This window comes from Zosterops lateralis (genome assembly GCF_965231275.1).
Source record: "Zosterops lateralis genome assembly, chromosome: 1".
NCBI lineage: Eukaryota > Metazoa > Chordata > Aves > Passeriformes > Zosteropidae > Zosterops > Zosterops lateralis.
Window position 1 is genome coordinate 41,335,359 of NC_139762.1, and position 12,483 is coordinate 41,347,841.

The following is a 12,483-nucleotide window of genomic DNA, read 5'->3' on the forward strand; positions in this document are numbered from 1 at the left end:
TTTGTTGTCCAGTGTTTGTAGTCCTGCAGACACTGAGATTAACAGTGTTAAATTTAACCTTGTCTGGTTTAATGGTGTGGAAGAAAATCATTGTCCTTATTCAGCAGAGCTGTGCCTGTGTCTTGTGCCAGATATTGGTTTGTCCTTTGACTCAAAGTCCTGCAAATTTTTTATTTGCATCATACAGAGCAAATATTTCTTGAACCTGGGAATATGTTCTAAAGTTAAAATGGGCAGGATCCTGGCTTTTTATCTCCTTTTTTTAAATTAGGACTTGTATGTCCCAGGACATCTGTTAGTGGACCCCCACCAACTTTGCTGTAGCTTTCTTGTAATGTATTTTATCTTCTAAAATTAATACTTTACTGTGTATTGTGTATGTCTGTCTAACTGCTTGAACAGACAGGGAAATAATTTGTCCAGTCTTTAATCTGTAATAAGTGAACTGTTAGCCAGTTTCACTTCAGTTTCCATCTGCTTCTCATATTATCTTGTGGTAAAGTCATAAAACAGAATTGTGGAAAAAGCAATTAGAAATACTAAAGAAAAGCATTCTTCTTAGATACTGTTTTTGTCAGCAAAGATTCGTATGGACTGTAAAGATCTTTGTAAACAAAGTGTTCTTTGCTGTGCCAACCTTCTAGCTAATTATCAAAGAAACCTTAATAAAAAGAGTGCTCTGTAACTTAAAGAAGTTTTAATCAACCATCAAATATACTAAGTCGGGCACTCAAAACTAATTCTTCATACCTCCAACATAATTTGTATAATTCTGTATCTGAAGGGAATTACAGAAAGACTTGTAATAGGATTTTTATTTTAAAAATGCATGCCCATACAGCTGTACAGATAAATTAAGAAATTAAGAAGGCTTTAAAAAGCTTTTTTTTTTTTTTTTTTTTTTTTTTTTTTTTTTTTTTTTTTTTTTTTTTCCTGTGACTTTACATATGTCAGGATCTAATTTCTCCTAGTTCTTTGTGTTGTTCTTTCTCAGGTGGGTAAGGTGGGATAGGAAGACCCAGTGAAATCCAGCTCTTGGATCCAGGGCAGATCTGGAGGTGCCAGGGACCAAACTCAGCATTCCCTGAGTTGCTCAGGGCTGGGGATGCTCCCTGCTGAAGAGTCAGTCCTTGGAAGGACTCATTCATCTTTGGCCTCAGCCAAAAGGCCCTCCCGTCTGTCCCTGAAAATGTGCTCTTCCCATCATAGGCAGATCCCCTGCACATGCCAGTGTGCCACAGTGAGCAGGTGAGAACTGGCAAAACTGAATTGCTCTGTATTCAGACTCTTCAGCTTTTGTTCAGTTGACAGCAGACATCTGTCTTGGCAGAGGTACATTTTGGCCTTATATACTTGGTTGATCTAGTAAAGGTACTAAATTGCAGGCTTGATTTAGCAGTTAAAATCTCTCTATGTGGCTGTAATGGCCAAAATATAGAGACTTAAAATTCTCTGAACTGTGACCAAAACTCAGGCAAATGCAAAGCTTTCTTCATGAGAGATGAAGAAGAAATCCATCCTCAAATCAGTGATGAGCTGTTCAGTGAAGTCTCTCTGGGCTGTAGCCTCAAGAAAAGATCTTTGCTTTGTGTGCATCCCCTTAGACAGAGGCTGTGGCACGGAGAGGAGCCTGTGGGGTGACCTGTGTCAGATCTGATGTCATGAACCATGACTGCTGCAGGTGAAAGGGGGTCTGTCGCCAGTTTCCGTGGTAACTGGTCAGCACCTGCAGCTCGCTGACGCAGTACTGGATCTGTCCTTGTCTGTGCATGGAGCATTCAGTGATGGACATATGTAGCTGTCCTAGAAAAGCCTTGGCAAAGGGTTGATTTGATGGAGGGTAAGCCTTTTTCCCTTTTCTAACAAGGCATTTTCACTTCTGTTGTGTTGAGCTCTGTTCCTCAGTTTATTTGGCCTGTATTTGGAAACATTGGGGATAACTTTTATTGTTTGAAACATGACTTTCTTTTGTGTTTCAGTTCGCAATGAATTTGCAGACTGACCCAAATTTACTTCTTGTTTTGCTGCTGCTTGAGGTTTTGTTTTGGTGGTTTGCTGCTTGCAGGAAGAAAGAAAACATATCAGCCCATGAACTTCTAAAGTCATGGAAAGCCATTTCCATTATCATATACAAGATTATGAAAATATCAATTCTGTTCTTTCTATAATGTGCAGTGTGTCAGAAAGAAGTTTGTTAGGATTCTTTAGTGTTCTGATTATCCCTCATAGTTGCTCAGGTGTTAAATTACAATGGGTTTGTAATCAGATCCTGTGTATCTTCTTCTGTGGTGTCTTGCTGTGCATCCGGAAACTGCATCAACAGTGCAGATATTGCTTGAGTGAGGAATGAGTAAGGCTTGTCAGACATGGAGATTAATTCTTGGTTTGAGATACCTGGAAATATTGAGCACTATTTCTGACATTATTCTCCCAAACCGGTAATTTAAACACTGTTTGTGCTGCTCAACATTGACACATTTCATTTCACGGAAGAGTCACAGAATCATAGAACAAGCTGAGTTGGAAGGGACCCATCAGGATCATTAAGTCCAACTCCTGGCCTTACACAGACACCCCAATCACACCATGTGCCTGAGAACATTGTTGAAATGCTTCCTGAACTCAGGCAGGTTTGGTGTTGTGACCACTTCCCTGGGGGAAGTGCCCAGCCACCCTCTGGGTGGTATCTTTTTTTGATAGCCAACCTAAACCAGCCCTGAACCAGCTCCATGCCGTTTCCTTGAGTCCTGTCACTGGTTAGGAGAGTGAAGAGATTGCTATTTGCCCCTCTGTGAGCAAGACAAAGCACAATTAAAAATAAAATAAAATAAAAAAACCCCAACATTTTCCAGACTCCTGGAAGGTTTCTCTTAAGTGTCTATAACTAAACCTGTTTTGCACTCCTTACACGTCTGCCAAAGAGAAGAGATGGATAATCAAGTTTTGTGTGCTCATATAGGGATGCCTAATATGCTTTAACCTTCTTTCTTCCTCTCTGATGTTAAGCATCAGGAATGTTAAAGCTAAACAGCTGGAAGCAGTTTTATCACTTTGCAACAGTGCCTGGCCATGTACCACAGGCGGGGTCTCTGAAGCCAGGGAATGCTGGCAATTGCAGTTCAGGCTTCGTTTGTTCACTGGGACATCACGCCTTTAACCAATCAAGACTGGTGAGCTAACAAGTGAGAGGGACCTCCTGTTGTCTTCTGTGGTTTTGTACTTCACAGCTTCCAGAAGAAATGATTACTACTACAAAAAAAAAACCCAACCCAAAACCTCAGCACAGCACTTAAAGAAGTGCCTGTAGAGAGTATAAATCAAACTGGTCACTAGACAAACCATAAGCTTTCAAAAGCTTTGGATGTTTCTTTTTCCCCAGAAAAAAACAAAGGTCATTTTCAGAAATTTACTAACAGGCATGATTTTTCTGAGATGATGATGTAGGAACAGTCAGTATAAACAGTCCATGCCAGGAAAGAACAGAAGAAATGTCAAATTCACCTTTGAAAATTAAAAAAATATTCTGATAACCTAACAACACATTTGCCTTGTTCTGAGTTTAAACTGCTTGATAAACTTGAGCTGCCCAGGTGTTTCCTCAAAGCTGTGCTTGTGCATTTGGATGACTTTAAGTCTAAAACACACAGATCTTAGAAACTGGGTGTGGTTATTAATAGATACCCTGGAGCATAGGTTACAGTGTCTTCCCAGCTGGTAATTAACTGGTTAATTTAAACCCATTTTCTGCACACTTTCATCTGGTTTTCCTTTAGGGTGTGGTGGAGTTGCCAGTGTGTAACAATGGGTGGTGTGTTGGAGAAGGTTTTTAAGTGTTCATCAATAAATAATATGTTTGAAGTAGGTAAGAAGTCAGTTCTTTGCAAAGTTTGGCAGCATAAGGACACTTAAATCTGTCATCAACACTTTCAGTAAACACTACCTTGTCTTGTAAATTATTTTAGTGAAAGCCTAATTAATACTAGCTGTGGAGTAGCAGATTAATCTCACCTAGGGATTGCTTGCAGCTGTTGGATCACTTTCTCAAAGACTTGCCAGTAGTATCCAAGATCCTGGATGGTGGGTTTTGTTTCACTGAGGTCCACAATTGCTTCATGCCCATTTTAGCAGGCATCTGCTATGAGCAAAAGACAGGACAGGAATGCTGCCTTTATAGGCACAAATCTCTGCTTTCTTGTTTATTTAAGTCTTGATGTACCTATACACTGAATATAGGTAATGTGATTTACCTGCTGTGTGATGTAGTACCATTAAGTTTCCATGTTACTGGATTAGCTGTAAATTCTGCTATGTATGTGCAAGAAAATAACAATTTTTGTATGCCCTAGATTTGCTGGATATTAAATCATTTTTAGGAAGCCCTTAGAGGAGGAGAAATGGATGGAATTCTGGAAGGGGATGCAGTAGGAGGGAACTTTTTTCTTGTTCTGGCTCCTGGTTGATCTTGGACACAGAGCTTTCTCTTTCTCTTTTCCATCTGCTAAATGTAGCTGATAGCAGACCTCTTAAAACAGAACAGTCTGACATCTCCTGATAGAAATAATAGCTAATTCTTGTCTAGGGTTAATATTCAGTGAAACATCTGTACAGGGTGCTGGTAACAATGGGGCATAATTTTAGTTACTCCCAGATAAATCCCATCCTTGCTGTTCTGTTTTAGTATCTCACTGACTTTTTTTTAAGATCCTTAAAAGAGACCAGATACTTTCACTTCGTTGAGCAACTTCATTGTTCTTAAATGCTGGAGATGGAGGTGCTAGCATTGAGTAGAGCATGCGAAAGGCACAAGAATCATGGATTTGATGCAAGAGTAACTTCAGAAATGGTATTAACAACAGCAGTATGTGTGTGAATGCGCTACATGATGAGGGGAGAATCCCAGTTAAAGTGTTGTTGCTAAACAAGTGACAAAGACCTTGCAAACAGTATAAGAATCTAGGCCAACTATGGTTATATCAGTAATCAGATCTGGTCTGCTACCTCCTACACATAGGGTTTTTTCACCTATTGTCATTTTTCTGACTTCAATTTCGTTTGTGTTTTTTTCCCCCCCCAGCATTTACTAAATGCTGCCAAGAAACTGGCATTCTGATGGTGGTGAAGTGTCGGCAGGAGAACACAGCGCTCAAGGACTGTCTGGTTGGATAGTAAGTCCCTCATGAGTTTTGCTGGGTTTTTGTGCATGGCCTGTACTAATCTAGAAATGTTAACTATACTGAGAAGGGCTCTGCAGGGTTAGAGACTTGGATGTATTTTCTCAAAATGGTATCTTTGCTCTATTAAAACCGTGCTGGTCAGGGCCCTAAGTGGCAAGATTTTATTTACCATATGAATATATGGCTACAGAGACTCTGTTCTTGATTCACCTGGGGACAGATTTCAGCCCAGAGGACCTGCAGCCCTTTATTTGCTCTGGTACATCACAGATGTGGGGATAGGGGCACACAGTGAAGCTTCTTCATAACCTGTTAGTGGGGCAGGATAAGTTGGTTTTCATTTTGCTTCTGTTTTTTAAGATTTAGTCTGTCTTGAAAGTGTCCTGCTGTTGTGAACAGCAGTAGCAGGAGCAGTGGGAAATTGTTATATATGAGAGGTCAACTCAATGCCATGGTGGATTGAAACATCCTTTTTGGAAGTCCTAATTTACCCTCAGTGCCATTAGGCTGAAGTGTTAGATTCTTGAATTTCCCAGGGTAAGGGCTGTGAATTTTTTGAGTTTGACTGGGGAAAAAAGGAGGTTCGTTTGATTTTTGGTGTGTTCTGCTCTCTTAAACCAGCGATTTAGATTAAAAATAAATGCCTTTGAACTAGTGACAGTTATTCTCAAGTATTTAGGAAATGATGAAGAAAACATGTGCAGCCAGGCAAGAATTTAGGCCTGACTTGCAGTCAGAACTTGCTGGAGTTACTCAGTTTTATTTGTCTATTTCTTCACCTTAAAAAAAAAAAAAAAGCTTCTGACACAACAAGCTTTATAGTGTTGAATAGTTGTACTTCAAAAAATTATGCAAGAAAGGAATTTAATGTAATGATCAAGGACCTCTATGTCTACTATTAAAGACACACTTGAACCTATTCCCAGTAGTTACTTGGGTGTATTAAAAAAACAAGTCAACTCCAGTAGTTTCCCACGCTGAGGAGGGTAACTGCAAATGAATTCTTCAGCTGAACTTAAATACCAAATTACTTTTCCATTTTCTGCCTTTCCTCTTGGTGGCTTCACTGCAGAGGCTTGAAAAGGACTGTGCTTCAAGAGAGCAGTACCATGACAGATACCTCTTTTTGTAAAGTACCTAAGTGTTGAAGTTATTTTACTGGTAAAGGCAGACAAGTTTTCTTTGGGTGTGAAAGGAAGTTCAGTTATGAGTGGTACTCGTGCAATGTCTGTTCAATATTCCAACATGAAAAACAATATGTATTTTTCTTGTAGCTATTCTGATCCATCATTCTATGAAGAATGCAAAGCAGAATATTTGAAGCAAAGAGAAGAATACAGAGCAACTGGAATTAAGAAAAAAAGACAGAAGTTTACTCCGAATGTGTGATTAAAACTTAAAATGAACTTTTTTTAATATGTAATTTGTAATATGTAATTTGGCTTTCATTTGATTTAAACAGACTTAAATTGTCTGTACCACTCTGTGTGGAGTTTAGCTGAAATATACAAAATGAGATGAATGGAGAATAAAATAATGTGTGAAATTAGGAGTCAACTTTAAAACTTTTCATAATTAACGATCTAAAGCATGCTGCCACAGTTTGCAAGAGAGGTTGCAAAGGTGTATTCCTCTATCTGAACTTGAGATTTTGTTACCAGTGTACAATTTGGAATTTAAAGCCTGTATCTAGCTAGATGAGCCAGGCTACATAAAACTTAAGGGTGAATGATTTAAGTTATATTAACTGATCACAGATTGGATGTACACTGAAGTTGGTCTGTTGGTCATCACGTGAAGCTGTGTATGGGGAGGCACTTACTAGAAGACAAGGGTGGCAAATGCAGAACAGCTACTCAGACCAATGTGAATTACCCTTTTCATCCAAATGCTGCTAGGTGAGAGCCTGGTAGTATTTACACCTGCACTGTAATTTATTTTTAAGTCTACACTGTGACTCACTTTTAAGCCTACACTGTCAGAAGGGATGGATGTCCTGTGCTTGTGTGTGGCCCAGCCTGACCATTTTAACTCTAGAGGAGAAAGTAATCTCATCCAGACCTTCCTTGAAACCAGGGAAAAGCTGCCATGCTTCAGGAGTCAGTGAGTGACCACACTTGCAAAATTATTCCAGGTAGAGGTGAGTAAACTACTAAGCCAGGCATGGAAGATGCAGATCACCTCTTGCAGGAGCTAAGCAAGTCCCTAATTTAAAAAGAGCACAGAAATGATCGTTCATGTACTGATAGATGAAACTGATTAATTGCAGAACTCTCAAATGCTTAAATGGCTTCACTAAAGACGCTAATATAAAGTTTTAGAAACTATCCTCCAAGAATTCTGAAATAAAACTAAATTCTTTAAAAGCAAGGAAAGGCTGTACTTAAACTTGGTAACTTTAATGCACTGATTAAAGAAGAAAAAAAAGTAATTTTCTGAGTAAGGAGTAGGATTTGATATTGTTCTATTAGAAAGGCAACATATCACTTGTTTATTTTAATACTGTTTGACCACAAACACTATTCCTCTGTTCAAGGAGGAAACTCAGACTGACACATGGACATAAAGGACTTAATGCTGCAGGTTAGTCAGTGCCCTTTATTCTGTGCTTTTTATTGGAATAATCATTAATAATGTTGCTTCAGCAGACTGGGTGGAGGACTGGACTTGTAAGTGACAAACTGAAAAGATATGTAGCATTCTGCCTTGTTAGGCAAACTTAAGTGGCACTCAGCTCTAAAGCTCACCACTTTGAAATAGCTTACATGGAAGAGTGTCCTACACACGTTCTTGGCTGCTTAGCTCAAGCATTTTGGAAAACAAAAATATTCCTAATTAGTTGTTTTGCTGAATGTATTTTAAAAAGGAAGAAATTTAAGGTAGATAGTGACACATGTTTTTAATGGCAGTGACTGTTCTTTTGTCCCTATGAAAATCTGCTATATTTTCAACCTCTGGAAAGCCAGCCTGGCTGTTTGAAAGTGTTGGCAAAAGCCCTTCCCCAGAAGAGTGGGGTGGGAGTGAGCATTTTCTTAGGGGCTGCCAGTGCTGTGTGCCTGCACTGAGGGCTCACCTGGGTCATCCTCAGCTATGACTGAGGTCTGAGTCAGACAGCAGTACCAGCAATGGAGGTCTCCTTTCCTGGGTCAGCAGAAATTGCGTGCAGCAGGTGAGGGGGACCCCAGTGCAGTGAGCAGGACTGCAGGGGAGGAATGGATGTGTGGAATGGAACAAAGCTCAGGGGAACCTGCAGCTATCGCTCCCCTACCTTCAGTACAGGCTGTATGTGAAACAGCAGCCACAACTCACATCTGCACTGATGTCACACCTGGAATTACACACACTGAATGGTGCTGCCATCATTTAGTTCTCTTCTCCTGCATCTGAATTATTGGAGCTCCTCTGTTTATTCTGGTATGCACTCAGAGCAGGGATTGGCCCTTGGATCATGCATCAGCTTCCTCTATAATGTACCTCTGGCCTTAATGGGATGTTCCCTAGCTTTGAATTCTTGGTTTCACACCTTTCATTTAGTATCTTGTGCACATCCTGTACTTAAATTGCATTTACATCTTTTATTTAAAGTTTAAATAAAAGAATGAGTACCATGACATGACAAACTCATACCACTGAATTACTTTCAGTTTTGGTTTTGTCTCAGCTGTAAACTCTCCTTCCTACTTAGATTAACTGGAGGTAGCCCTGGAGTCTAATCAGTGTAAGGAAACACAGCACAGGGGCCTATCTGTCCTCTTCAGAGCACTTGGCAGGTGCCCAAGACACCCCCATTTTTCACTGGAGACTGCACTCTCTGGCTGTATTAAAGGTCTCTTCAAACTCCTGAGGGGAGCCCCCTACAAATGGAAGATCTGAGAGGAAAGAGGGAGAAGGTGTCATACACTTATTTAAAAGTTGGCCTTCAGAGAGTAAAACCCAAACTCAGAGGGAAGATGTAAGGCAGTTTGTACTTCACCGGGTTTTGAAAAGGCAGTGGAACAGCCAGTGCAGTCTGAGACATCACCCAGAAATTAACCTGCAAGCCAGAAACCCATTCTGCTAGGCATTCCTGCAAGTAATTCCTCTGTCCTGTTTACTCTGCTGATCAAAAAATGGTCAACTACAAGTGGAATCTAAGTGTTCCACCTAGTTAAAAATTGGTTCAGTAACAGTAAGCACCTGGGTGTTTCTTACATGCTTCCCCTTAGATCAAACAGCCATACTCAAACATTATCATCTTACCACTTTAATTACTGTATCTTAATGTTTGTATCTTAATGTTTGACTTGCTCTCTTCCAGCTTAAAATACAATTAAATTAATTTTGCTGGACAGTTACCACACAGAGTGGGTTTTTTTAATGGTTCAATTGCAACTCGGTTAAAATTAGTGTTTACCTTTACTAATGGTCATAATAAAATGCTTTCATTGACTCGCCTATGTTCATACAATTGCAAGTAGTAACATCACTCTACCTCAAGAAAGGGTCAAAAGCCTGACTCCTCAAAAAACAATTAAAAAAAAAAATCAACCCCTCACAGGACCTTTTATATACTCAAACTACACAGAGAACCAGGGAAATACCTTACACCGCTGTCTGGAGATGAGAAGATAACACAGGTGTCAATCAGGTACCAGAGCTCTTCATTCTTCCTTTACCAGCCCACTGCATCATTAAAGCTACAGCTGTCTCAGCACAGGAGTGTCAAAGTCTGCTGCAAGTTGTTTTTTGGAAGGCAATTCAATCTGCTTTATCCCACCAGTACAGTTCATGTGATACCTACAGGGGTCTGTGTTTCATTACTTGGAATGGGCATTGTTTTGATGTAACTCCACCATATGTTTGTTGCTGCTCCTGTCTTTTTCCAGCTGTAAAAATTGGACAGTGCATCACAGCTAATTTGCTTTCTTCACTATGGCTAGTTCACATATGAGGAAAAGTACACCACAAAACTGGCAGAGAAACGCAAAATTACCAGATTTTAAAAATACTAAACCAAACAGTGCAAGTTTATATGTAAGTTATCAGAAGGTTCATCCAACCCACGAAATACCCAAATACATATTCATCAAGTTGCCATTTGCTCTTTTGAATGTGCAATAACCTCCTCTGGCCCCAAAACCTGTCTTTCATTTCTGTTAAATGAAGTTAGTGCTTTCTTAAATTAAGAATTGTCAAATTGGTGGGGTGGAGGTTTTAAAATGATCAAAGTTTGCACGCAAAATTTTCTTGGGGTCATTTAACATAATTATTTGAGAACTTTGGTCCTTACTATATGCAATTTTACAGTTTTATGCAACACATACACACTAACACCAGTAACCTCAGTTAGTACAGCTACTTTTCCATGTAATTTGCTGTCACTGCTGAAAAGATTTCATTTCTGAAAATGGAAAGAGCACTGTAAGTCACTAGTGGCGTGGATTTAAATGACTTTTCCATCTTCAGTCAAAATCTGATTGTAAGCTTCGGACCAACAGATGCTTCACAATCCAGGGCGCTCCCAAGTGACTCCAAATCTGGGGACTTCCTTTTCAAATGTTACAGCTTGGACATGGCAGTGAGTGATTGGATTGGAAATGCTGCCTGCAGCAAGCTCTCTGGCATCAGTCCCTCTTCTCCCTAGTTACCAGCAGCACTCCTGAAGTCACTTCTCAGCAAACATTGCTGCTCCCTTCTCCAGCAGGGAGGAGAAAGAGCACGGAATATAAACCAAGGGTCAGATGCAAAACCTGGAAAGTCTCAGGCTCTGCAGAGAAAATCCTAATTTTACACAGGACATGAGAGGCTGACTAGGAACCTTTTGATGCAAGTAGTCAAATCACCATGGCTTAAGGTAACTAAATCCTTCAGGTTTCAATATCCAGGAGGATACTTCTCCCAGAATATGCTGAAGCAGGCTACAGCAGATGGCTGCTTTATTTCCTTGAGTCAAAGTGATGAACCTCAAATCTAATTGTTTGTATTTGGAATAACATTTATACACAATAAAGGAATTAAAACTTCAGTAAAAAATTTTGTGCCAAATACAGAAAGGAAATTTGTTAGTGAAACTAATTTAAAACAAAAATAAATTTATTTAATAACTTACACAGTAGAATTCCTTCATTGCACAAATCATGTTAATGCCTGTTGGATATTACATTCCTTAATAGAAAACCTCTTGTCATGTTGAGGTGGGGAACCCCAAAAGTAAAGCTACATTAGAACTAGGTACCATATAGCTTATGCAGCCACATGAGAAATGTTTTCTTTGTTATTACATAGGTAGTTGGTTCTATCAGCTAAAGCATAGTGACTTGGATTTGTTTTATGCATATTGGATTTTGTTCTATTACTTTCCAAGAGATTGTACTCCCCTGAGTCAGCTGTGTTCATTGGTCAGAATAAATTCCAGCATCTGACACCATTTCCATTAATCACAGACAAGCCAGTATACGTGAGCAAGATAATGGAAAGATAAAAACAATATCTGGTGAAAGGGAAACATTGTTTATGTATGCTGTTTGTACTACAGGAGAAGGTATCTGGAAGGCATTTTTTTGCCTTTGACAGACAAAGTGAAAGATGGGCTCTGTCTGAAGTACTGACTGTGCAGGGGAGAGTGTCTGGACCCACATAGGTCATGTAGCACCCCGGTAACACTTCTACAGCCCATCACTATTATGGCTGTGCTACAGCCAGAGCTTCCCCGTGTATTTGCAAGCAATCTTAAGATAATTTGCAACTAAACAGCTGTGAAATTAATTTTTATTACTTTGATGTTAAAGCTGGATCTGTGAAGCTGAATACTTCACCCACCCACACATCTGTAAATAGTGCATTCAGTATTAAATATCTTCCTGCTCAGTACAAGTTAGGTATCATGGATCTAAAATACAATGCATTTTTCTTCAACTTTTTGAGCAGTCAAGACATTTTGCTCAACCCTGTTGTATTAAATCAGATATGAAGCAGAGAACTTTACCAAAAAAACCCCAAAAAACCCATAAATTATATTTGTCTAGAAACAGTTCATGGCCTTCAGAGGAAAAAAAAAAAAAAAAGAAAAAGTATTGCCTAGACACCCATAATCTATAAAACAGGTAGTTGGAATTCCAGTAGCTCTGGTTCTCAGTGGCATACTAAAGACACCAAAAACATTTATTTTTGTGTATCAACAATGCAACAACACCAAGTCTGATTAAATTAAGGCTTTGTTTAACAACAACAACAAAAAAAGTTAGTAGCCTTCACTACCACAGGAATAAAGAGTCAGAGTTGTGGTGCTGTGCAAAGGAGGCACGATATGGAAAACTGCACTGTGAGCACG

At 39.5% G+C, this 12,483-nt stretch overlaps 1 protein-coding gene across 1 annotated transcript in view; it reads left to right on the forward strand.

The window, feature by feature from the left end:
* Positions 1 to 12,253, forward strand: part of CMC1 (C-X9-C motif containing 1) — a 46,383-nt gene extending 34,130 nt beyond the window's left edge. The window contains exons 3-4 of the mRNA XM_083868966.1: positions 5,075 to 5,165; positions 6,449 to 12,253. Coding sequence (XP_083725092.1) covers positions 5,075 to 5,165; positions 6,449 to 6,563 — 206 coding nt within the window. The 3' untranslated portion in view covers positions 6,564 to 12,253. The remainder of the gene's footprint in view (positions 1 to 5,074; positions 5,166 to 6,448) is intronic.
* The last annotated feature ends 230 nt before the right edge of the window (positions 12,254 to 12,483 follow it).